The sequence below is a fragment of the Zonotrichia albicollis genome, chromosome 21 (assembly GCF_047830755.1).
Source record: "Zonotrichia albicollis isolate bZonAlb1 chromosome 21, bZonAlb1.hap1, whole genome shotgun sequence".
Taxonomy (NCBI): domain Eukaryota; kingdom Metazoa; phylum Chordata; class Aves; order Passeriformes; family Passerellidae; genus Zonotrichia; species Zonotrichia albicollis.
This window is the reverse complement of record NC_133839.1, coordinates 9488496-9515126: the sequence shown is the minus strand read 5'-3', so window position 1 is coordinate 9515126 and position 26631 is coordinate 9488496. Positions and strand designations below refer to the sequence as shown.

Genomic DNA, 26631 nt, shown 5'->3' with positions numbered 1-26631 from the left:
CCCCCCTCAGTGAGGACACAAAGCCCATCCCAGTGTCCCTTTAGCCAGGACAAGGTTTTGAAGGGCACAAGGATGAAGAACTGGCTGCTCACCGTGGGACCACGCTGCCCCCTCGGACCTGGTTTGCCAGGGGTGCCCTGGAATGGAGAAGGAGAAGGGATTAGGAACCCACAGCAGAGCCTGTCACACACACACAGCCTCAGGACCTCTCTGTTCTCCTCTGCCAGGAAAAAATCAGCAGCAGCTTCACCTCCACCTCCTGATTCTTGTATTTATTTGGATTTATAGCACTTGGGCAGGTCTGGAGAGCGATCCCAGACAACATCTGCTCTCTGAGGGAATGAATCTCTCCAGGAGCAGATTAGTCCTTTAAAAGGACTAAAAGTCCTTTACAAAAAGGACTAAAAGTCCTTTAAAACCCCAAAATGCTTTCAAAGATGAGGCCACCCCCTCAGTATCCCAAAAACCCAGTGAAAACCTCTTCAGCTCCACCTGTAACCCCTTTAGCCCACTGATCCTGATGTGGGGCAGGTTCCTCACCCCACTTCTCCAGGGTTGCTGTGGGGTTTGCAAGGTGTGACACAGATTCCTGTGGGGTTTGGGAAGGTGTGACACAAATTCCTGTGGGGTTTGGGAAGGTGTGACACAGATTCCAATTAGGCTGCCCTCAATATTTCCAAATCTTCCCCAGCTCAGAGCTAAACAAGGAATTCCAGGCGTTGTTTGGCAGCAGCTCATGAGCTGTGACAGCTGCACTCGGTTCCCTGGGATAAATCCTGCCATGGAAAAGGCACAGCCTGCTGCAAACAAAGCTGGCAGCACATTAAGCTGAGCCTAAAAGCAGAGGAATGGCCTAAAAGCCCAGTTTGGGCTGGTGTCAAGTGGCCAAAACACCACAGAGAGGTTTGATTTTGCCCTGGGGTCCTGCAGGGTGCACCAATCACCTCGAAAGGAAACCTCGATTCCCTGGGTGCTTAAAATATCCCTTTGCCATTTTCTGCCCCAAATCCATCACCTCGGAGCCTGCTCAGCTCTGACACTCATTAACCAGCAGAACATAAAACAGGAGCTGCAAAACTTTCCCATCAAAACTTTCCTGCAGCTGCTAAAATTAGTCCTGCTGAATCTTCCTTGTTCTTGCAGCTCCATTTATTAAAGCCTGCTGGCATTTTTTTTTTTTTAATTAACGACAAAATTTGCTTTAAAATATTCCAGCTGGTTTTGTTGGAGCTCTGGGAGGATAAATTGGGAGCAGGTGGGGAGGAGGGGGTGCTGCCTCCCCTCAGGTAGCCCCCCACAATTCTATTTTTAAGCCAAATTTCCCCCTGCTTATTGCTGTCATTAGTCATGCATTCATGTACAGTTGCAAAGGATTTATATTCACTGTAAACATACACAGACCTGTATTTGTCAAACAAGGATTTTGACATGAAAGGCAGCTAAATTCAGATTATTTTTCCAGGCACACCAAGAAATAAGTTGGATTTGGGGAGCTCTGTCAAGCTGGGCAAGCAGGGAAATCTATTGCTCCCTTCTAAAGGGAGAAAACAGCTCTTAAAATAAGATTTATTATTCATGTTTAGGTATTGATTTCATGAGCAGGGTTTGAAAAGATGCTGAGCCCACCTGGAGCTGAGGAGGGGCTCTGGGGGAATTTAATGGGTCAGGATTCTCCAAAAGCACCAAACAGAGAACCAAAAACTGCTTTGGGCTGCAAGGGACCTTAAAGCTCAGCTCATTCCAAACATCCCCATGGGCAGGGGCACCTTCCACCATCCCAGGCTGCTCCAAGCCCCATCCAAAGTCACTTCAGGCTCCTTTAAATAGATTTATTCCTTTAAATAGATTTATCTATTCTATTAGATTTTATAGATCTTTCCTGCAAGTTCCCACCCAGTTCTGCAAGGCCACCACCAGCTCGCCCCAAAGCTTCTCTTCTCCAGCAACCCCAGTTCTCCCAGCCTCATCCCCTAAACATCTTCATCCCCTTTTCCATCCCCAATTTTACCTTTTCAGCCCTTTTTTTGTACAACTGAACATCCACGAGCTGAACTTTTGTGTTTGGGGATGTTCAGCACCTCAGCACTAAAATTCAGCTGCCTGTGCAGGTCCTGCCCTTCCACCTTTGATTTTCACCTTTTTTTGAATTATTTAACAACTTGGGAAGACTCTCTGTGCTGCTGGAACAACAGGCTGAAAAGCTGAGCTCCATTTCAGCAGAGAAATGTGGGATTTGCATGATTTTGGCCACATAAACCAGGGAATTGAAGAGCAAAATGGGGATATTGTGATAAAGAAAAGACAAACAAATGATTTGGGGTTTTTGCAGCTCCAAATTGAGTTATTCCACATTGAACTGCAGGGAAAAAAAAAAAAAACCCCCTAGAAATTTTATTTCTTGGCTCCATGTGAACACATTCATAAACCAAACAAATTGAGTGGTCTTAGGAGAAGCAGAGGGGATTTATCAAGTCTGACTCAACGAGGCTTAAATTAACATGAGGACTGGAGCAGAGTGACCCCAGCTCAGCCTATAATTCTGTGTATAATTGCTTTTCTCTTTTTTCAAATGGGATACTTGGGAGGGGGAAAAAAATGATAGATGGATAGCAAAGCGGTTACTGAAAATCAACATTTCTGCTAGTCTTAAATTTCCAAGCTGAGCTCTTGTTGCTAATGGAAAGATTTGTCCATGAAAATCTCTCTCTACACTGATAAAGTGAATGCACGTTGATTAATTTGGTATAAAATGGTAGAACCCATTGAAAAAATTAAAAAAAAGAAATATTAAAAACTGGAATTACCATGAAACAAATCAATGTTTGAGAGGTTAAAAAGCCATTTTTTAATTCCTGACGTGAAGAAATGTGTGGCAAGCCAAGGGTGTAACTAAATATCCTCACTACCCCCATTAAAGGCACAGAGCTCATTGGGAATCAAAGTGAGGGAAGTGCTGATTTTTTTTTGCCTTTTCTTCTCTTCTCATGGCTTGGTTCTGAAGCTGGGCCCTTTCCCATCAGATCTGCTCCCTCCCCAGCCCCTTTCAGGCTGGATAATGCCAAAATTCAACCCTCACCCCCCTCAGGGTTTGTTCCAGCCCCAGCAATGCCCAGCTCCTGGTACCTTCCCCACTCCCTGCAAGGTTTCCCATCCCCTCCCAGCTGGGTTTGATTCCATCCCAGAATAGAATCATTCATGGATGTGCAGGGATTCAAAGCAGAGCATCCCTCCCCTGCTCTTCTACACCCCCCAAAATCCAGCCCAGGGGTTTTATTGCTGGATATTTGAGAAGGAAAGGGGTAATTCTGAATTTCCTGCCCAGCTAGAGCAGAGGGAGGGATGGGGATGAGAATTTGTAGCTTCAAATGAAATGAAATGATAAAAAAAGGGGGGTGGATAGAACTCAAATTGCAGTGCTGGGATATTAATGCAGTGCAAAGTGATTTATATTTGCTGGGCTCCTCTCAAAGCTGCCTGTTAGAAGTCATTTCTATTTAAATGAGAGTAAAAAGGAAACTAATTCCACTTGCTGTCCTCACTCCCCCTTCTTGTCACTGTGACCGGAGCTGGTGCAGAAAATGACTTTGTTTGTACTCTGAATCCTTTAATTCCAGCATGTTCTGCAGCAGATAAAAAATAAATCAGTATATTTAGACAATTCCCCACTCGGAGAGAAGGCTGTGGAGGTGGGGTGAGAGGCAGAGACAAGGCTGGGGGATGAAACCCCCTGATTTTCAGGGTGTCTCTGAATTTTGAGCAGCTTATTAAAAGCACTGAGAGTGTTCCCAGCCATGCATTTAGAATTTCAAGTCGGGTGAAAGATGGTTCTGGCTGCTTCTGAACAGACTCAGCCATCTCTAATAATTACTGTTAATTAAAGAGCTCTTTGTGCCCTGAGCAAAGGATTCAGGTTCAGAGGAGCCTCTTAAAATATCCTGAGGGGGAAAATTCCCTGAATTTAATTGGGAATGTGCCATCCCCAGCATCCTCCTGTCCTGCAGCAGGAACTCCACCCTGGGATGAGCCTTTTTGGGTAATTCCTGAGTGGAAAAGCCTCTGGAGCAAAGGAATGGTCCCCAAATCTGTTTGGAGAGGGAGAAATGAGTGGAGCAGTGGAGATGCAGCTCTTACCCTTGTGCCTTTCTCTCCGTTGGCTCCTGGGAATCCTGGGAATCCGATGGAGCCCTTGGGGGGAGAGCAGAGAGGGAGGGAGAGGCTCAGGACACGCCTGGGGCAGCTCTGGGCATCCCCAGAGCCCCCAGCCCTTGTGCCCTGAGCCTCCCTCCAACGACAGCAAAACCAGCAATGGGGTGCCCTCCAAAATTCAGGGTTTTTAAAAAAAAACACCAAAACCAAATACCCACGGCTCATTAGCAGTCACTACAAAAATCTGAATTTTGGGGTGCCCTCTGAAATTCAATTTTCTCCAAAAACAACACAAAAAACAAATATCTGTGGCTCATTAGCAGTCACTACAAAAATCTGAATTTTGGGGTGCCCTCCGACATTCAGTTTTCTCCAAAAACAACACCAAAACCAAATACCCATGGCTCATTAGGAGTCACTACAAAAATCTGAATTTTGGGGTGCCCTCTGACATTCAATTTTCTCCAAAAACAACACCAAAACCAAATATCCATAGCTCATTAGCAGTCACTACAAAAATCTGAATTTTGCGGTGCCCTCCGACATTCAATTTTCTCCAAAAACAACACAAAAAACAAATATCTGTGGCTCATTAGCAGTCACTACAAAACCCTAAATTTTGGGGTGCTTTCTGACATTCAATTTTCTCCAAAGCCAGCACTAAAACCAAATACCCATGGCTCATTAGCAATCACTGCAAAACCCTGAATTTTGGGGTGAAATTCAAATTTCTCCAAAATTCAATTTTCTCCAAAAACAACACCAAACCAAAATATCCATGGCTCATTAGCAGTCACCACAAAACCCCAAGCCCACAGTTGTGATGGGAGCCCAGGCAGAATTTTGGATTTTAGCTCCTAAGTCACTGTGGTGCACATGAAAATTTAACTCCTGGCTTGTTCCTGTCTGATGCCAACGCCTGGAGAATTGCTGCTGATGCTTTTAAAATATGGATTAGTCCAAGAAAATGCAAAAAAAAACCCCACCTCCCCCCAACCTTACTCCAGATATAAAATGGAAATTAAAAATAAACCAGCCCCACCACAAGCAGGAAACAATCTCTTGCAGATAATTCTGTCTCCAGAATAAAACAAGCTGGGTTTTTTTTTAAGCAGGGAACATGAATAATAAAATACCATTCTTACAAAAAAAAGTTAACAAAAACAGAAGTTCCCAAAGCCTCCAGGGCATGTGAAAACTGGGCTGGAGCCTGAGTCTATGGAGTGGAATTCACAGTTTTAATTTAAAAAAATGCCTTGGAAATGGCCCGAACGGAGGTGGGCGTGGAGAGAAGCTACAAAGGATGTTTGCAAATATGCAAATGGCAGCTTTCTTTTCATTTCAGGGAGACCCTGAGTCATTAACTATTCTCCTTAATTAATTAGAAAATGCTATCTTGGAAGATAAAAACCCCAATCCGAGGAGAAGGACTGAAATGCCTTTCAGCAGCAGGAAAGCTCCCAGGAGCCTTCCCTGCACATCCCAGCCCTTGTGCAGCTCTTCCCACCCCTTTGGGACCCAAGCCATGCCCAGCCCCTGAATTCCAGCAGCTCAGGGCTGGCAGCGATTTTTGTCCATCCCTATTTTTGTCCTGCATGAGTGGGAAGGAGGAACCTCACCCCACAAACGGGGGCTGAGCTGGGCTGTGCTCCTGGGCTCCTCATCCCATCCAAACCTTCCCACCACATCCCATCCAAAATTCCTCATCTCATCCCATCCCAAACCTCCCCATCCCATCCAAATCTCATCCCATCCCATCCAAATCTCATCCCATCCCATCTCATCCAAACTTCCTCATCCCGTTTACATCCAAATCTTCTCATCCCATCCAAACATTCTCATCCCATCCCATCCTAAATCTTCTCATCCCATCCCATCCTAAATCTTCTCATCCCATCCCATCCTAAACCTTCTCATCCCATCCCATCCAAATCTCATCCCATCCCAGACCTTCCCATCCCATCTCATCCAAACTTCCTCATCCCGTTTACATCCAAATCTTCTCATCCCATCCAAACATTCTCATCCCATCCCATCCTAAATCTTCTCATCCCATCCCAAACCTCCCCATCCCATCCAAACTTTCCATCCCATCCCATCCAAATCCCCTCACACCATTTCCATCCAAATCTCCTCATCTCATCCCATCCCAAACCTCCCCAGCTCATCCCACCCTATCCAAAGCTCCTTATCACATCCCAAACCTCCTCATCCCATCTCATCTAAATCTCCTCATCCCATCTATTCCATCCCAAACCTCCCCATCCCATCCAAAACTCCTCATCCCATTTCCACCCAAACCTCCTCATCCCATCCCATCCCATCCCACCCCATCCCATCCCATCCCATCCCATCCCATCCCATCCCATCCCATCCCATCCCATCCCATCCCATCCCACCCCATCCCATCCCATCCCAACCTCCCCATCCCATTTCCAACCAAACCTTCTCATCCCATTTCCATCCAAACCTTCTCATCTCATTCCAAACCTTCCCATCTTGTCCCATCCAAACCTCCCCATCCCATGCCATCCCATGCCAACCCATCCCGTGCCCGTTACCTTGGGGCCCTGCCTGCCCGGGTACCCGGGCAATCCTGGCACACCGAGTTTTCCCTGGAAAAGAAGGAAAAGGGAGTGAGAGCCTCTGAGGCAGCAGGAAGGGGGGATGCCAGGGGCAGGGAGGAGCAGGGCAGGTGGGATTAAACTTTGAGGGAATCCCAGTTGGGAGATGCAGAGTGAGCACTGTAAGTGTGCTGGGAACCAGTTAAGAATGGCTGGGATTTTACTGAAATTAATTTAAATTAACCTTTCCATTTCTCCACTTATTCCCCTCTGATATTTTTATTTAAAAATAACCCCAAAGAGACCAAAGTCTCAATGGGGCTGCCCTAAACCCACCTCCCTCAGGCCTCCCTTCACACAAAACTCCCACAGCTCCTCTTCCCCACTCTGCCCTAAAACTGCCCACACCCCTGAGACACCCAAAAATTGTGGGGTTTGGTGCAAAACACGGAATTCCCATGCTGGGCTCACCTTCTCTCCAGCAGGACCAAGAGGACCTGGATCTCCATTGGGGCCAGAGCGACCTTTGGGACCTTCGGGCCCATCCTCACCCCGAGGGCCAGGGGGGCCAATTTCCCCCTGTTAATTACCAGAGAAGTGTTAATTAGACAGGCAAGTCCCAGATCCTGGCTTTGCTGGCAGCAGATATTCCACGGAGCTGCTCTGGGAGAAAGCTGGGCTTCAGCAGGAGCCTCGGGGAGATGAAATTGTGGGTGTGACCAAAATCCCACAAAATTCAGGTGTTATCCACAAAATTCTCCCATCCACACTGGGAACACCTCCACCAAACCAGCCTTCATCACTGTGATTGGAGCCCTTTCACCTTCCTCCCTTTCACCTTCACTGGATGTGCAAAGCAAACCCTGGGAAGTGTTTGAGGGCTGAGCTGGGCAGCTGCAGGGTAATTATGGGAATTACTGGGAAATCTGAGCTGTTGACATGGATTGTGGCACTGCCAGCTGCAGCCCAGGGGACAGCAGTGCCACTGTGTCCCACAGGGAGCAGGAGATGGCTCCATGCTGGGAACAGCCTTTTCCTGGCTCACCAGGAGCTGCTGCATTGATTTCTCATTGAGGTCTCAGACTCTCACCCGGTCTCCTTTGATGCCCATGTCACCTTTGAAGCCAGGGAAACCATCTTCACCCTGAAAATGGAGAGGGGGAAAATCACCCAAGGTGTAGAGATGGGAAAAAAAAAAAAAAAAAAAGAATTAAAGTTTTTTAAGCCTCACTTGTTCAGGGAGGACAAGCTGAGGTCCACACATTGCCTTCTCCAAGTCCTTGGAGTGCACAAGCACCACCAAAAACCCCAAAGAACCCCCACAGTGTCCCCAAATGTGCCCTGCATCCCATCCTGGCTGCAAGGCAGCACCACAAACAGCCCCAGGGTGAACAACAGCACCTTGGCAGCACTGGGAACCAATTATTTCTGAGGTGGAATTGGTTTTATTCTCGTGAATAAAAGGAGGTTTTGCACCTGCTCCCAGGCAGCCTCCAGGACACTGCAATATTTCCTTCAGCCAGGAAGGTTTTAATTGCAGGTTAATCAATAATGCATCTCATCCTACAGCTCATCCCCAGAGGCAGTGAAGACATTTCCCAGAAAGTTTTAAATTTGGGAGATCCCAAACTGCTGCTGAATTTCTGGGGAGGGACAAGAATGAAGGAAAAGTGCTCAGTTCCCTTTTTTCCCTCCCAAGAAAAACCCTTTGTGCAGGAGGAAACCTCCCAGGGAAGATCCTGTGGGATCCATCTACAAAAATGTTCAGAAATTACAGAAACACAACCCAAACTGAACTCACCTTTTCCCCCTTGGTGCCTTTCAAGCCACGAACTCCATCTGCTCCCTTGAGAGAGAAACCAAGGTGTTACCAGGGTAGGGGTAAAGTTTAGAGGGAAGAAATGAAAAATCACCATTAACTGTGGTGATTTCTGATTTCTGTGATGTTTAATTGTATCTCTGCAAGCTCCAGGCCAGAATGGAGAATTCCAGTGACCTGGACACTGCTCCTGCATCTCCTTACCTTGACTCCACGGGGTCCTGGGTAACCAATGGGGCCCTGAGGACCTGGGGGACCCTGAGGGGATGAAATGAAAACAAAGAAAAACACATCAAAAACCAACCCAAAGGCGCACTGATGAGGAGAAGATGTGGAAAACAAATTTCCTGTTTCCCACATGGGTAGGAATGGCAGCAGCACCTGAAAACAGCCCCAAATAATCCCAAATAGCCCCAAAACAGCCCAGGGAACTGCAGGACCATCACCTGCAGCAGATGGGGTGGCAAAGATCCATCCAACAGGAAAGGGAGGATGAGGAGGGTCAGGATGGAAACAATTTGTTAGAAAGGGCATTGATGCACAAGGTATGATTTGTGGTTTGGGCTGGAGAAAACCAGAGAGGAGGAACATGTTCTGTTTTGTAGGAATGTTCCAGCCTGCTTCCAAAAATATAAATATGGTTTCGTAAATATATGTAATCTATATAAATATAAATATATTATATATAAATATAAATATACATAAATATATAAATGTAAATATAACTTTAATATATAAATGTAAACATTATGAGTATAAATGTAAATAAAGTATACAATTTGTAAATGTATATTATAAATATAAATTTATATAAATATATCATAATTAATACCAAAATGATATATATATATTTTATGTTTAATTTAAACTTTTGGTGATGATCACAGACAGGAGGGACCACCCCCAAACCATTTTGATTTCTCCAGAGGAAAGGTTGGAATTTTCAGCCTCCTGTGACACCAGGGGGACAAACCCAGCTGTGGTTGTGCCCAGCAGCACTCTTGGGCTGAATTCTGACTTTTGACAAGTGCAGTGCTGTCTGAGAGCCTGGCTGCAGCAGGAATGGCAAATCTCCTGGACAGACAGACAGACAGACAGACAGACCAGTGCATAATTCAAGGTCTTTGGCCTCTGGCAATAATCTCAAATATATTGTTAAAGAGCAACTTGGAGGTGGAAAGGGGAAAAAAAAATTCTATTTCCTACATTGCCTGTGCCACAAAGGATATTTATTTGTGTCTGTCAGGAGCAAGGTTGGGTTCTTGGTGTGGGCTGCTCTGCTGGCCAGGAGAGCTGGGAGCAGCTCACAGGAGACACCCAGAGATAAAATCTGGGCTCAGCTTTCAGATTTCAGCTGGGTTTGCTTCTCAACCCCTCTCCTGGCCATGCCTGTGGAGCTCCATCTCCACCCAGCTGCCCTGAGGGATCTGTGGGCACCCACCTGGCTGCCCTTCTCTCCAGGAGGACCTTCCTTGCCAGGGTGACCCTGTGGATAAAAGAGAAAAGAAATGAGAATTTTGGGGTTTAAAGCACATTTATTCTGGGGCTTAGAGCACATTGAATCTTGGGATTTAGAGCACATTTATGTTGGGGTTTAAAGCACATTGAAATTTGAGGTCTAGAGCGCATTGAATTTTGGGGTTTAGAGCACATTGACTTTGGGGTTTGGAGCACACCGAATTTGGGGTATAAAGCACATTTATTTTGGGGCTTAGAGCACATTGAATTTTGGGATTTAGAGCACATTTATGTTGGGGTTTAAAGCACATTGAAATTTGAGGTCTAGAGCACATTGAATTTTGGGATTTAGAGCACATTTATGTTGGGGTTTAAAGCACATTGAATTTTGGGGTTTAGAGCACATTGACTTTGGGGTTTAGAGCACATTGACTTTGGGGTTTAGAGCACACCGAATTTGGGGTTTAGAGCACATTTATTTTGGGGTTTAAAGCACATTTATGTTGGGTTTAGAGCACATTTAATGCTTTGATAGCTGTGATTTATTTCTCAGAGAGCAGCTGTTCCCCAGGAAGCCCCTACTGCCACAATTGGCTTCCTGAAGCCACCTTGCTTTTCCCAAAGGGAAAAAAAACAGCATTTGGCTCCTTGGTGCTTTTCCACCTGGTTATTTCTAATTTTCCCCTCCAGCACCTCCCAGCAGGGCAGCACGAAGCGTTCTGGAACATTCTCTGCACAGCAGAGCACCTGGGGGAGCTCAGCAGGAAAGCAGCCCAGGGATTTTGATCAGACAAACAGATAAAATCCTGGTGGCAGAGAATCGTGAAGGTCACAAGGTGCCCAGACTGGTCAGGGCCCCTCATTAAGTTTCTGATTTGTGGAGTCCAGAACCAGCTCCCATGAGAAGTGCTCAGCTAACCTGCATCCCTGCTAGCCACAGGCTGGCCAGCATTCCTCTTGGCATTTGATGCTGAATAATTCAGAGTTCCCAAGATGTTCTCATCACCTTTGAGGCCTTTTTCTGGGGTGGCAGGCAGGGAAAATCAAAGTGTGAATTGCCCCAGGTAGAGCTGGAAGGGTCACGGAGAAATGGGAAATGCAGGGAAGAGGTTTTGGGTGGTTTCCCTACAGCTGGATGCAAAATTGAGCTGGGATGGAAAATAACTTTTGGTTTGGTGTGAAAAATGCTTATTTTATGATTGGCTTTTTACAAATATTCAAATGAATATTATATGTGTTGTGTTAGAAAGTAATGCTGTATTAATTCTCTTAAGTAGTGTGTTAAATATAGTTTTAGGTTATAACAAAATGTTAAAATAGAAATGATGCTATGTAGGATATATTTTTAAAGAAAGGACTGGCAGTGAGATAGCAGCCACAGGACACCTGAATCTTTCAGAGAAAGAATTTATTGCTCCTTTATGAGAAGAAATGAACTTCTTCCTCAAAGGTGCTGTCAGGATTCAGAGGAGGAAGGTGATGATGACCAGACAGAATCCTGTGTTTGAATGGAATTTATGCATCTTGTATGAGGTGTATGAATATGCAACAGGTTATTGTTTTTAAGGGTTAATCCTCTGTTAATGTGGGTCCTTTTTCAGGCTTATTTTGCCCAGAAAAAGGTGGACCCAGACTGTCCATAACTCTTTGTTTCTATTGTCTCATATTGTCCTAATTCAAATTGCCCAAACTATTATTAATCTAACTGTATTACTATTTTTATAACCATTTTATTACTATTAAACTTTTACAATTTTTAAAACAAGCGATTGGCGTTTTTCACATTTGGCAATATCTGCAATATCAGTGACCCCCAGAAGGGCACTCACTGCACCCCTGGCTTTGCTCAGGATGACGGGAGCACACCCAGCTGCTCTAAAGCCATTCTGCACTCTCTGGGGTCTTCACTGAGCTCTCTCCTTTAAATTCACAGTTTTCTACCCATATAACAAAGAAAATGATGGGCATTTTCCATCATCAGTTTCAGAAGGGAATGGCAGACAAGGCAGACTCCCTGAGTTTAATAAAGGAACAAGATGACAGCTGTCACTCCTCCAGCAGCAAAACGGGGGAGAAAACTCAAATTTCAGCTTGATTTGTGATTTTAATGGCACCAGGACACGTCCCTAAAACCACTCCTGTCTCCAGCTCCAGGAAGAACCTGCAGCAGCATTCCCAAAGCTTTGGTCCACCCTGCACTGAACCATCCCCATTTTCACTGTGCCCATCTCCTGAGATCACAAACTGACGAGCAGCTCTCCCAGAGAGGCCCTCAGGGATTTTCAGGGATTTTCCAAGACAGATTTCCATAAATAAAACCCTTTTTGTCCTTGGAAAGAGCAACCCTAGCCCACCTGTGGGAAAGGTCCCTGCCCATGCACAGCCACTCTGCAGCTCCTCCACAGCCTCCAGGCTGCTTAAAAATAGAATTTCTCCAGCAGAAGCTCCCCGGAGGCTGCTGCAGGAATTTCACATCAAAACCTACAGATTTAGAGATGTTCTGGGCTTTGCTGGAGCTGCTCTGTTGACTCAGCTAACAATTGTATGGATGTTCCAAGTGCCCTCTGTAGGAATGACAATCCCAGGCTGGGAAATGCAATTTTTCTTTTCTTTTTTTTTTTTTTTTTTAATTTTTCTTTTTTCTCCTCAGGCCGTGCTCTGCATTTACAGAATGAAACAATTTTTGCAGGGTTTTCTTTTCATTCTTAAATGAATGTCTCTCTGAGATGGGTAACAATGAGATGGGGTTGAAAAGCTTGGTGATTTTTTTTTTTGAGACTGATTTCGACAGCGAGGAGAAAAGGATGTTTAAAGTGGGGTTAGAGAATGGAGCACTGACAGGGAATTTCCACCTGTTCTTATCACCCCTGTGAAACCTGGGATGGGAATAAACACCCACAGAACACAGGGAAGGAGCAAGAAAAGAGGAAAGAGAAGCCTGAAGGGATGGTGGGAAGTACCCAGGGTGAGCAGAGCTGTGATGGGGCTTCCCAAACCGACCCCAGCCTCCAGGGAGGCTGAGCTGACCTTGCAAGATGTTTCTTCCATATTAAACATTTTTTTCATATTAAACTTTTTTTATGTTAATTTTTTTTTCATATTAAACTGTCTTTTCTTTCATATTAAACTCCATTTCTATTCTAGGCTCTCTTTATCTCCCTTTTAAAGTGCCTTTATTTCCATTTTAATACAGTGCTCTTTATTTCCATTTTAAACCGCCTTTATCCCAACCAAAAAAGCTTTCCTTGCTTTCACCCTTCCCATTCCCCCTCTTTGGAGCTGTGAGGGGCTCAGATCCCAACCTGGGCTCCCATTTCCAAGCCCAGGGTGGGGAGAAGCCGCAGGAGGAGGAAGAGGAGGGAGAGCAGCACTTACCGGGGGCCCATCAGCACCAGGCATGCCAGGGAGACCAGGTTTGCCCAGAGGGCCCTAAAACCAAACACAAAATCAGTCAGAGCCTCCAGAGCATCAGAGGGGAAAGTTCTTAAAGTCCTGCAAGTTCTAGAGCTCTTGGAGTGAACTTTTCCTTCTTTAAATCCTGCTGTTTCCAGAGCTCATGGGGGAAATTTCTCCCCCTTTAATTCCTGCTGATCCCAGAGCTCTTGGGGGAAAGTTTTCCTCCTTTAAATCCTACAAGTTTTAGAGCTCTTGGAGGACACCTTTCGTCCTTTAAATCCTACAGGTTCCACAGCTCTTGGGGGAAATTCACTCCCTTTAAATCCTGCTGGTCTCAAAGCTCTTGGGTGAAATTTTCTTCCTTTAAATTCTGCAAGTTCTAGAGCTCTTGGAAGAAACTTTTCCACTTTTAAATCCTCCTGGTTCCAGAGCTCTTGGGGGAAATTTCTCCCCCTTTAATTCCTGCTGATCCCAGAGCTCTTGGGGGAAACTTTTCCTTCTTTAAATCCTGCTGGTTCCAGAGCTCTTGGGGGACATTCACCCCCTTTAATTCCTGCTGATCCCAGAGCTCTTGTAGGAAACTTTTCCTCCTTTAAACCCTGCTGGTCCCAGAGCTCTTGGGTGAAATTTTCCTCCTTTAAATCCTGCAAGTTTTAGAGCTATTGGAGGACACCTTTCGTCCTTTAAATCCTACAGGTTCCACAGCTCTTGGGGGAAATTCACCCCCTTTAAATCCTGCTGGTCTCAAAGCTCTTGGGTGAAATTTTCCTCCTTTAAATTCTGCAAGTTCTAGAGCTCTTGGAAGAAACTTTTCCCCTTTGAAATCCTCCTGGTTCCAGAGCTCTTGGGGGAAATTTCTCCCCCTTTAATTCCTGCTGATCCCAGAGCTCTTGGGGGAAAGTTTTCCTCCTTTAAATCCTGCAAGTTTTAGAGCTCTTGAAGGACACCTTTCGTCCTTTAAATCCTACAGGTTCCAGAGCTCTTGGGGGAAATTCACCCCCTTTAAATCCTGCTGGTCTCAAAGCTCTTGGGTGAAATTTTCCGCCTTTAAATCCTGCTGGTCCCAGAGTTCTTGGGTGAAATTTTCCTCCTTTAAATTCTGCAAGTTCTAGAGCTCTTGGAAGAAACTTTTCCCCTTTTAAATCCTCCTGGTTCCAGAGCTCTTGGGGGAAATTTCTCCCCCTTTAATTCCTGCTGATCCCAGAGCTCTTGGAGGAAACTTTTCCCCTTTTAAATCCTCCTGGTTCCAGAGCTCTTGGGGGAAAGTTTTCCTCCTTTAAATCCTGCTGGTCCCAGAGTTCTTGGGGGAAAGTTTTCCTCCTTTAAATCCTGCAAGTTCTAGAGCTCTTGGAGGACACCTTTCGTCCTTTAAATCCTACAGGTTCCACAGCTCTTGGGGGAAATTCACCCCCTTTAAATCCTGCTGGTCCCAGAGTTCTTGGGTGAAATTTTCCACCTTTAAATTCTGCAAGTTCTAGAGCTCTTGGAAGAAACTTTTCCACTTTTAAATCCTCCTGGTTCCAGAGCTCTTGGGGGAAATTTCTCCCCCTTTAAATCCTTCTGATCCCAGAGCCCTTGGAGAAAACTTTTCTCATTTAAATCCTGCTCATTCGAGGGCTCATGGGGGAAAGTTCTCCCCCTTTAAACCCTGCTGGATCCAGAGCTCTTGGGGTAAATTCACCCCTTTAAATTCTGCTGGTCCCAGAGTCCTTGGGGGAAATTTTCCTCCTTTAAATCCCACTGGTTCCAGAGCCCTTGGGGTAAATTCTCCCCCTTTAAACCCTGCTGGTCCAAGGCCAGCACCAGCCCCATGTCAACAGCCAGAAAATCAGAGGCAGAGGGAAAGGATCCACGGGCTCTCCCCATTATCATCCCACTCAGACTCCCAAAACCCACAGAAAAAAAAAAATCAATTTTCAATCCTCTCCTCATGTTTTACCATAGGCTGCCTTCAAAATGTTTCTCCTCAGAGGGGAAATGAATGCAAATATGATGAATTAGAGGTGAACTGAGCTGGCCTGAGCTCTCCTCTGTCTGGAATGAGAGCATTAGACTTTCATGGCCACGGCTGCAAACAGATGTTGCACATGGGGCAAAGGAGCAGCTGAAGGAGCAAAATGCAAATCCACGGCTGAGGAAGGAGGACCCAGAGCTGAATTTCAACTCACTTTCTCTCCTGGGGGACCGATGGCGCCTTGTGGACCTGGAAGACCCTGTGAAAAACAAAAATAAATTAAAATTTAGGTCGTTAAGGAGTGAGTTATTCCTTCCAAATGCATCTTGGCTGTGCATTATTTTAATGCATTATATCCCCAGCTCCTTCATGCCCAGAATATCTTGTGGGGGGCAATAAAATGTCAGGGATGCTCTGAGGAGCAGGATCCCCTGAGAGCCATGGGAAAAGCCTGGAGATGTGCATTGTTCACCAGGAACTGCACAGGGAATGTTAAACATCCCACAGGATGGGATTTGGCCACCTGGAGCTGCTCTGGCCGTGCCACAGCCAGGTGACAGCTGGGGGATCCCACTCTGGGAGGGTTTGCAGGAAGATTTGGGATTGGAAATGTTTCCTCAAGCCAAATCTCCCCAAGTGCTGCTCCCCTTTCTGGTGCTGAATTCCCGCTGTTTTTTCCCAGCTGTGGAGAAGGAGATTTGTCCTTACCTGAGCCCCTGGGTTGCCCTGCTGTCCTGGGGGCCCTGGCTCGCCCTGAGGGCCCTGTGGGGACACAAGGGCAGGTGGGAAAGGTGAGGTGGAAGCACAATTCCTGCATCTCCCCCCAGCTGAGTGCCTGCATTCCCACTGCTGGATACACCTGGGCTGGATCCACACCCTCCCACAGCTCCCTGAGCCCTCTCTGACCTTCCAAAAGCTCCTGAAACAGCTTTTCCCACAGGGAAAGGGAAGGGGAAAGTGATTTCCAGGCTCATTGACTCCTTCCCAAGGATTTCCAGCCCAAAGGAGCTGAGCAAGGCTCTAACACCTCCTGGACTGTGTAGACATGATATTTTCTGAAAAATCCCTTTGCCAGGATTTTTCTCCTGATAAGCTGAGAAGCCTCAGAGGATAAGAAAAACAATAATTATCTGCTGCTGTGGAATGCAACAGGTGCATCTTTGATTGGTCCATGTTGGTTGTTTTTAATTAATGGCCAATCACAGTCAGCTGGCTTGGACTCTCTGAGAGTCACAAGCTTTTGTTATCATTGATTTCTATTCCTTTCAAGCCTTCTGATAAAACCCTTTCTTCTGTTCTTTTAGTATAGTTATAATATATCATTTTCTTTTAATACAAATAATACAATAATAAATCAGCCTTCTGAAACATGGAGTCAAGATTCTCATCCTGTGAACACCACCACAGGACTGCATTTATTCTCCAGGGAATCCATCCCATCCCATCCCATCCCATCCCATCCCATCCCATCCCATCCCATCCCATCCCATCCCATCCCATCCCATCCCATCCCATCCCATCCCATCCCATCCCATCCCATCCCAGTTTTTTCCCCTCTCAGTTAAATGTCTCTATTTTGATATTCATTAGCTCAGCACTCATCTCGAGGAAAATGTTTCATCTTTCATGGAGAAATAATGTGTCATTCCATCAGAAATTACAATAAATTAACATCCATTTACTGCAGGAAGATGTTCCTGGTGTTTTCCATGAGCTTTGATAGGAATCTAGACCAGGCTAAAAAGCAATTAGCAAATGTAATATAAGAGAATTTTGCATTTTGCCCTATAGAAAACCTGAACTGCCTGTAAAAATGTGCTGGGAGGACTTACCACATTCCCTTTGGGACCTGTTGGTCCATCCATGCCAGCCACACCCTTTGAAAGGATTTAAAAAACACAGCAGTAAGAAAATATCACATTAGTAAGAAAATATCACATTATTTCACACCACAAATGCAGGGAAATTGCCATAAAAAATAATAAAAATAAATCAAGAATTCCTTTGGACCAGGTGGAAAGGGAATAATTTCGTAAAGGTGTTTGGTAAAGCAGCAAATTCCATGAATCCAGGTGAATTTCTAAAGTCATTTTGGTGCTTTTCTCTTTGGTTTAACTAGTCTGGGAGGCACAGGCAGCATCAGGCTGAGGCACTCCTGGCTGGATTGCATCCCACAAGCATGGAATGGCAGAGGAAAAAGGGGAAAAATCCCTGACAGAGCTGTGCCAAAACAGAATTCACCTGGGACTGACACTCCCTGAGCACCTTCACTGAGGGCGGAACATGGAGATGTCCCCCTGCCACCAGTTCAGAATCATGGGATTGTTCAGGTTGGAAAACACCTCTAAAATCATCAAAAATCATCAAACCCAGCATGAAGCCAACCACATCCCCAGGTGCCACATCCACGTGGGCTTTGAGCCCTCCCAGGGATGTGGCCTCCACATTCCCTGGGCACTGCTTGACAGCTCCTTCCAGGAAGAAATTTTCTCCCCTGGCACAATTTTCCTCTCATCCTGTTGCTTGTTGGGAAAAGGGCCTGATCCCCCTCCCCACAACCTCCTGCTTGTTATAGAGAATGAGATTTCCCTGAGCCTCCTTTTCTCCAGGATAACCTTTTATCCTGTGGGGTAACATCCCATCCGCAGGAGATGAGGCAGTTTGGGAGCAAACCCTGAATCCTCATTAAACCCCAGGAGCTCACAGCAAAGTTCTTCACATCCCAGGAGGGCTGAAAGGCCACAAAATGTTCCCCATTAAGCACTGACCCCTTGAGCTTTGGGGTTGGGGTTTTAAGCTCTGGGATCCCGAAGCAGAAATGATTTAGGGACAGCCCCTGCATCAGCACTTCCAGGGATGAGATCTGCTAAATAAAATCCTACATGCTCTGGCCTGGAATATGAAGGAACTGCTTCAGATTAAGCAGTGACCCTTTGAGCTTTAAGGTTTGGGATCCCAGAGCAGCAGAGATTCAGGGACAGCCCCTGCATCAGCAGTTCCAGGGATGAGATCTGCTGGATAAAATCCCAAATGCTCTGGCCTGGAATACGAAGGAGCTGCTCCAGAGCCCTGAGGCAGCAGTTAATGGCAAAGGCTCTGTGTTAATCACTCCCATCCCTCCCCTCCAGCCTGGGCAAGGAGTTCATATTTACTCAGGTGGGGCAAATCTGCCCTGCATGGACGTGACACCACTGAGGATGGGGGAAAGCAGAGCCAGGAGCTCCTTTTGGGACTCCACTGCTTCTCACTGCCCAGATGTGGCCAATTCTGCAGCTGGAGGCCGTGCTGGGATGGCTGAGGTTGGGATTTTGTCTGGAAGGTTCTGGAGCAGGGAACTCACCGGGGGCCCTGGGGGTCCTGGGGGTCCCTTGGGGCCCAGAAGTCCTCGGGGTCCCTGTGGGGGGAAAAACAGGGTGAGAATTCCCATCTGAGGATGAGCATCATGCTGGACATGGACACAGCAGGGTTTGGAAGGACCTTGCAGGGATTGCAGCAGCTTCCCTGAGCTACAAACTGGGAGAGAAATCCTGTGGGCAGAGAGCCTTCAGTAAATAAATATAATATAATGGAATATAATGGAATAGAATGGAATATAATGGAATAGAATAGAATAGGATAGAACAGAATAGAATAGAATAGAATAGAATAGAATAGAATAGAATAGAATAGAATAGAATAGAATAGAATAGAATAGAATAATATAACATAGCATAATATAACATAATATAACATAATATAATCTATATAATATTATTATATTATATTTATTATATTATATTATGATATATATTATAGGAATAATATTATTATCATATCATAATATAATAAAATATGATGTTATTATTGTTATTATTATTATTATTATTATTATTAATAATAATAATAATAATAGTAGTAGTAGTAGTAGTAGTAGTAGTAGTAGTAGAGGCATTTATTCCTTGGGTTGGAACAAATCCCCTTTGAAGCAATTAAAAAAAAATAATTTAATCCTACTCCTGGATTACCCTGTCACCCACACTCTTTGCAGCCAAGTCATTCCATTCCTCATTTAAGCTCCTCTGTTTTTGCTGTGTTACCTGAGCACATAAAAGCTTTTAAGAAGTTAATAAGCCATAAGTTATTGCTTGGACATGTGCTAAGGAGATAGCTGAGTTGATTAATCTTTCCCAGAAGTTAATCAGACATCTTGTCTATAATTTAGTTCCGGCGAGTCTGTAAATGCCAACCCTTCCCTCTCTGCCATGAACTGTGCCCAGCAATTGCCATCAATTAATCTCAGGCCACCACGCACAACCAAATCAGGGGTTTTGGAAGAAATGATGGAGAATGTTCTATTCACAACAGAGGAAATGCATTCAGGGTGAAATCAGCAGCCACACAGAAATCTGCAGGCAGCAGGAGCAGTCTGCATTGCCAATAAAGTGAGAAAAACTCAGTGTTAGGGGCAAAATGCCTTTTCAGAAAGAGCATTTCATTGACAGCCTGTTTGTTTTGTTTTGTTAGTGGGATTCTCCTTGAAAGCATTTCTGTGGCTTGGTCCAAAGGATTTGTCCAAGCCCAGTGAGATCTCCTTTATCCTTCCTGAGACCAGGAATTCCCAGCTCCTCCTCCAGCTGCTCTGCAGCGCGTGGGCTCCAAACACTGACAGAGAGCAGATTTAGGAACTCCTGTGCACTGGGAACAGGATATTGACCCTGTCAATAGAAAAGTGTCCCTGAGCTCAATCCTGCCAGGATTTCACCCTGAGGTTTATCAGGAGTCACTGACACTGGGGACAGTGGTGGAGATGCCACTGCCCTGAGATAAAACCCTGTTCTCACTGGGATTTCCTATGAACACTCACAAATCATGTATTTTATATTTATTTTCCACACCTAATTTCTATCCCAGCCTGATTACCTCAATTCCAAAGCAGAGAGAAGGATACAGGCAGGAAAAATATTACATTAATCTAAGTTTTATATTTACAGTTTTGATTTTTTTTGTGAGCAATCAATGAGACTTTTTCTTCATTAAAAAACCAAACCAAATCAAACAAACACCTTTGTGGGAGTGAAAACAAGGGGAAAACTATGAATGAAAATAAGCAAAGCAGAGTTGCTCCAGCACAGACACTCTCAAATTGTCCATGTGGAGCTTCAAGCTGAGTTCAACCCCTGCAGGATCTCAGGGCAAAGCTGCCCCATGAGAGCCCCAAAAATTCCTTTTTCCACCCCAAATCCACAGAAAGGGGAGGGGGATACTCACAGGTTCTCCAGGGAGACCCCGGGGTCCAACTTCTCCATCATCTCCCTGGGCAGCAGCAGAGGCACGGAGAGAAGCAGCAAGAGACAGAAAAAATCCACATTTAATTCAGTTTTGTCCTTTTTAAATAATATTCCCATAGAAAAGCATTTTCTCTGCAGGACTGGCAGGGTTTCCATGCCTTGGAAGCCTGAGGACTAAAATGGAGTTTACCAAGGACTAGAAAGGCTTGAAGATCCTTCAGAATCCTTGCTGATGTTTAGAAAAGTGGATTTTGCCACCAAAAGTGGATTTTGCCACCAGACAAGGGGCTCAGGGCAGGGGAGCCAACAACCACAAGATTTGAGACCAAACTGAATAACAAGGCAGGGTTATAAACTGAAGAACAAGGGGATGGGGTTTAGGCAAATCAGAGCTCCTCAGATAAACCAGAAGCAGCAGAAGGGTCACCCTGTAACCACACTCTGCAGCCGAGTCATTCCAGCTGGGAGTTCATGAAGGATGACCTGGTAACACCAATGGATCATCCCAAAAATCCCTCCAGATTGAGATTTTACCATGGACAACCCACACAGCTCAGCAAGGCTGGGGAGGTTTCCATAAATGTACATTTCGAAGGCTTTGGGTCCTCCAGCGTGAGGATTTCTGCTCTCCTGGTGTTTTCCTTCCATTCCTGCCCCTCTCTACTAGAACTTGGCACTGCTGAAATTGGTGGGATGGGAGCATCACATAGAATAAGAAAAACACAGCGGGAGAATTGGAATTCCTGCAAATTGTTGGAAATCCCAGCCCAGCCCCTCCTGGAGCCTTTGGAGTGGAAGGAAAGGGATGGGAGTGCTCACTGAGAGCTCACTTTAATCACAGCCCCTTTCTGAAGTGAGGGAAACTCTGGGATTTGTATGGATGGGGCTCCTTCCCTGCCATGGAGGGAGAAGAATTGTTCCTGATGGATGGGCAGCTTTAACTGCCTGCCCAAATATTCCACAGCCTCCTTTGTACGATGCAGAGAGGGCTGAGGAATTCAAATGAAATGTTACAGGGTTACAGGAATAGGAGCATCACATGGAATAAGGAAAACATGGCAGGGGAATTTCTGCCCTCCTCTCCCATATCTGCTGGGATAAAACCCCAAAATGATCAAATTGTGCTTCCCTGAGTTATTTTTCACCCCAAACCTGAGGAAACCAAGCCCTTGGAAACCTTCCTCCAGTGCTCATCACGCCCTGCTCTGCTCCCAGTCCTGCCCTCCTGGAATTTTCATTTTCCCTTTGGGATTCTGCCTCTCCTCCTTCCCCCTCCAGCTCTGCTCTGCTCAACCTCAGAGCATTTTACAGCCACAATTAATTAACCAACCCTCCCCAGGTTGTGGAGAGTGATTATCTGAGCCTTGCAGGGACACAAAGTGGGAAGAAAACACCATGGAAGGGGATGAGAGCTGGGAAATCCACCATGCTCCTCAGGTTAGAACCACACACCAGCATTTTTAAGCTCTCTCCTTAAATCAGAGCTGGGATCACTTAGTCTGGGCTTTGCTAAACATCTTCTGGCTGAAGGAGAAGTGAACAATTCAATCTTTGATTCCTGCCTCTGTCTGGAACTTCTGCTCCCCAAATCTCACTGCAATCCTCTGGATTCCAGAAATTCAGAAGCCATCATTTCCTCTGGATTCCAGAAATTCAGAAGCCATCATTTCAGAAGTCATCATTTCCTCTGGATTTCAGAAATTCAGAAGCCATCATTTCCTCTGGATTTCAGAAATTCAGAAGCCATCATTTCAGAAGTCAACATTTCCTCTGGATTTCAGAAATTCAGAAGTCAACATTTCCTCTGGATTTCAGAAATTCAGAAGCCATCATTTGCTCACTGTGAGCAATAATTTACTCCCTGTGCTGTTTTCTTTTCCCTTTAACAAAACCTGACTTTCCTGACCACATCTTTAAGCCAAATTCCCCTTTCCACTTCCATCCCCATCTCCCTGCCCCGCTTCCCTCCCAGGGAAGGCTCAGGGACAGGGAGCTCCTGCCTGATGCTGCCCCTGCTCCTTGTTCCCAGGTTTTCCTTAGGAATTCCCAATCCCAGGCACACTTACCCTCTCCCCATCCTCTCCAGGAGCCCCTGGGGGGCCGTGGGGGCCTGGCTCTCCCTGCAAAAAAAGCAGAAAATGCTGCAGAGGAGGTGCAAACCCTCTGGCAATGGAAACCACCAGGGAATGGGGATGAACCAAGGCATGGATTTGAATTTTCTGTCTGTGCTGGAGGTCCCTGGGCCCTCAGAGCTGCCGCTCTCTCTGCTCCAGGGAGGGGAGGGACATCCTGCCAAAAAACCCACTTTCCTCCATTTTTTAAATTATAAATTGTAATTTCAAGCAATTCCCAGCCTGTGCAACAGCAGGTTTTGCCTCTTGCTTTGGATTTTCAGGCTGCACTGAATTAAGGTGATTTTTTCCACCCCATCCCAATCTGGAGCAGCCCCAGGAGGATCCTGCAGAGGGATTTTGCAGCTCCCTGGAATGTGAGGGCGCTGTGAAATCCCACAGGCTCTTTCATTCTCTCCTGTGCCTCATCCCAGTCCCTCCCAGCCTCCTCTTCCTCCTCCCACAAGAGGAAGAACACTCACCCTGTTTCCCTTCTCACCAGGCAAACCAGCCAAGCCATCAAAGCCTCGGTCACCCTGAAAGCAAAACCAGTCAAAAACACATTTTAAACCAGTTTCAAACCAGTTCAAACACATTTCCAGCTGTATTTGAGCACCTTTCCTGTTTATTTCCTTTCTTTGTCGAGGAAGGATCAATTTTCTCCCTCAGACATTCAGCCTTCCATCAGACCAAGGATGATCTCAAAGTTATGGATTAAAACAAAGGAAAAAAAACCCAAAAAACACCTCCAAGTCTGTAGTAGTTTTGGTTTGTTAATTTGAGATTTTGTTAATTTGGAGATTTTCTTTGATGGTGTATTAATGAGGGTGGTGGGTTTTAGTGTTGGTTAATTATTAGTGTATTTACTTTTTGTTGTAAGGTAGGATAGGAGAAAGGTAAAGTAGGTTTAAAACTTAAACGGTATAAAGAAAAATTTATTAACAGTAACTAAAAGAGAGAGTAATGACAATTAGGATAAAATTAGGGTAAAATTTGTTATTATCTCATGTAAAAACCACCACAGTGTCATTTGGAGCTAAACTCTTCCCTCTTCCCCCAGCTGAAATGCTTTTCCATGTGAATTTCCAGCACAGCAGCTTCTTCCCTGCTTGATAATTCTGGCAGATCGCAGCAGAATGAAGGGATTTTGTCTCCAATAAAAAATTATAGTGAGGATTAAAATTCCTCTCCATTTCCTCACCTGCTTAAGAGGTGGTTTTTGGTGCTTCTACTCTAGAGACTTCCCAGCCACTTGTTCTGTTTGTTTTTTGTAATTGGGATTCTGAAGTGTTTGCTCTACAACTGCAGCATATTTCATCCAGCAGTTGAAAAAAGTGGCATTAAAAAAAAGCCAAGAAACAGGAAAAGAAAAGGGAAAATGGCTATTCTGCCTTCCAGGAGTGTGTTTAACTTCCCTCCCTTAACCTCCGTGTTCCATGAAGACTTTTTGTCTTCACAGGAACCTCTGGACCAGCTCACAACCTCATCCAGGCAAGCTGGGCTCCTTCTCCATGGGTCCCTCAGCTCATTCCTGCTAAAGGGAAGGTGCAAATTCCCAAAATCCATAAAAACCTGGCCCTACCTTTGGTCCTGTCTGGCCTGGCATCCCCCGGGCACCGTCACTGCCAGCTCGTCCCTGCAACACAGAACACCAGAGTCAAACCCAGAGGGTAACACAGAACCACAGCTGGGTTTAGCTAAGCCAGAGAGAGGGTTTATTTAAGCCAGGCAGCTCCTCCTGGTGAGGGAAAAATCCCTGTTTTGTGTTTGAAACAACATCCTGGGGTCAATAAGAGGTGGGAGATGAATGGCAGCAAAGCCACTTCACCACGTGGGCCATGGTTGTTGGTTTTATGTGAAAAAATAAAATCTCCCAGCACATTTGAGGAGATGCTAATGATGATGGCTGCAAATTAAAATGAGAGTTTCTGTTTCCAGGAAGGCAGAAGTGGGTCACACACGAGACTTGCTCGTTCCTTCCTCTGGCAAGTTGAGTCATGGCGAGCCAGAGGGTGGCGTGAAATAAAAATCAGAATTAGGGGTGGAAACAGAGCAGGATTTACACCTGATCCATTCTTGGGACTGGGTTCTGCCAGGAGTGGGGACTCCAAGCCAGTTCAAAGCATTTGTGCAGCTGCAACCCCAACACCAGGGAGCAAAAAACCCCCAGGATAAAAGAGTGGGATGAGCAGCTTTGAATTCCCCCCACACTGTTTGGATTTTAACTCCCATCCTTCTTTGTGTCCTCCCAGATTTTAACTCCTGTCCTGGTTTCTGTCCTCCCAGATTTTAATTCTCCTCCTCATTTCTGTCCTCCCAGTTTTCAACTCCCATCCTCATTTTCATCCTCCCAAACTTTAACTCTCCTCCTCATGTGTGTCCTCACAGATTCCAACTCCCATTTCTCATTTGTGTCCCAAATTTCAACTCCCATCCTTGTCAGATTTTAACTCCCATCCTTGTTTCTGTCCTCCCAAATTTTAACTCCCATCTTTGTGCCCTCCCAGATTTAACTCCCATCCTGGTTTCTGTCCTCTCAAACTTTAACTCTCCTCCTCATTTGTGTTCTCCCCGATTTCAACCCCTATCCTTCTCTCCTCTGAGATTTAACTCCTATCCTGGTGTCCTCCCAGATTTAACTTCAATTCTGGTTTCTGTCCTCCCAAACTTTAACTCTCCTCCTCATTTGTGTCCCAAATTTTAACTCCCATCCTTGTCAGATTTTAACTCCCATCCTGATTTCTGTCCTCCCAAATTTTAACTCTCCTCCCAGATTTCAACTCCCAAATTTGTGTCCTCCCAAATTTCAACTCCCAGCCTTCCCTCCTCTGAGATTTTAACTCCTATCCTGGTGTCCTCCCAGATTTTGACTCCCATCCTCGTGCCCTTCCAGATTTAACTCCCACCCTGATTTTTACCCTCCCAAATTTTCACTCTCATCCTGGTTTGTGTCCCCCAGGATGGCCGAGCTCAGCCTGGCCGCCGGCCGGCTCTTGCGCAACGCCCTCGATGCAGAGGAATGGGAGGAATTGTTTGGCAGCAGGAGCAGTTTCCAGCAGGAATTGCAGCTCCTGCCTGCTCAGCACAGCTGCCAGGACACTCACCCTGCGGCCTGGCTTCCCTGCAGGACCGGGAGGACCTTGGATGCCTCGTGGACCCTGCAAGGAATCAAGGAGAGAGGAGGAAATGTCACCTCAAGGAAGAAATGTCACCTCAAAACCCAGAGATCAGTGCCCACTTCAGGCCCTGCTGGGGCTCTCAGGGCCACCAGGGCTCCAAAATGAATCCCTGGAGCAGAGCCTGTGGTTCCAAACACACAGGGAAGGAGCTGAGCATCTCCAGGCAGGGATTGGAGGTGTTTACAAAAGGGGAAGCTTTGGCAAGCAGGTGGTGGAGATGCATCCCATAATCGACTTCCCTTGCCATCAGAAAATGGGAATTTTCCCTCAGTGCAGGATTTAAGGCTTGGAAGAACAATATCCTGAGCATTAGTGAATTCTCCACACTTCAAATTATCTTTTATGTGCAAGACTCCGCCGTGGGTGTTCTTCCAGAGTTTTACACTGCTGGCTTCAAACCATGTCCAGAGCCTGCACTCAGACACTTGGAGGGACATTTCCATGCCAAACGTGTTCCCACAGCCTCCTGCTCCCAGCTGGCACGGGGTGACTGAATCCCTGCTGCCCAACAGCCTCTCAGGCAGGACTGGCTGCTCCAGCCTCGTTTCTCCATCTCCCCCAGTTCCACACTCACCTGAGGTCCCATTTCTCCAGCTTCTCCCTTCAGTCCTCCACTGCCTGGGGGTCCCTTTGGACAGAGAAGAGGATTTATTAGATTTTTGCTCCAAGAGAGCCAGAGAAGAAGATTTCACATTAAGGAAAGGCCATTCATGGATCCAGAGCCCACAAGGAGCTTG

The 26631-nt window shown here is 45.8% G+C and overlaps 1 protein-coding gene across 2 annotated transcripts in view; it reads right to left on the bottom strand.

Annotated features, from left to right (window-relative positions):
• The window catches only part of COL5A1 (collagen type V alpha 1 chain), a 150119-nt gene that overhangs the window by 32886 nt on the left and 90602 nt on the right, over nt 1-26631 (bottom strand). For both annotated transcript variants that reach the window (XM_074556412.1, XM_074556413.1), the window contains exons 15-33: nt 26469-26522; nt 25820-25873; nt 24298-24351; nt 23198-23251; nt 22671-22724; nt 20585-20629; nt 18678-18731; nt 17170-17214; nt 16046-16099; nt 15552-15596; nt 13363-13416; nt 9971-10015; nt 8734-8787; nt 8512-8556; nt 7801-7854; nt 7182-7289; nt 6708-6761; nt 4132-4185; nt 93-137 (exon numbers count right to left, since the gene is read on the bottom strand). In XM_074556412.1, coding sequence (XP_074412513.1) covers nt 93-137; nt 4132-4185; nt 6708-6761; nt 7182-7289; nt 7801-7854; nt 8512-8556; nt 8734-8787; nt 9971-10015; nt 13363-13416; nt 15552-15596; nt 16046-16099; nt 17170-17214; nt 18678-18731; nt 20585-20629; nt 22671-22724; nt 23198-23251; nt 24298-24351; nt 25820-25873; nt 26469-26522 — 1026 coding nt within the window. The remainder of the gene's footprint in view (nt 1-92; nt 138-4131; nt 4186-6707; nt 6762-7181; nt 7290-7800; nt 7855-8511; nt 8557-8733; nt 8788-9970; nt 10016-13362; nt 13417-15551; nt 15597-16045; nt 16100-17169; nt 17215-18677; nt 18732-20584; nt 20630-22670; nt 22725-23197; nt 23252-24297; nt 24352-25819; nt 25874-26468; nt 26523-26631) is intronic.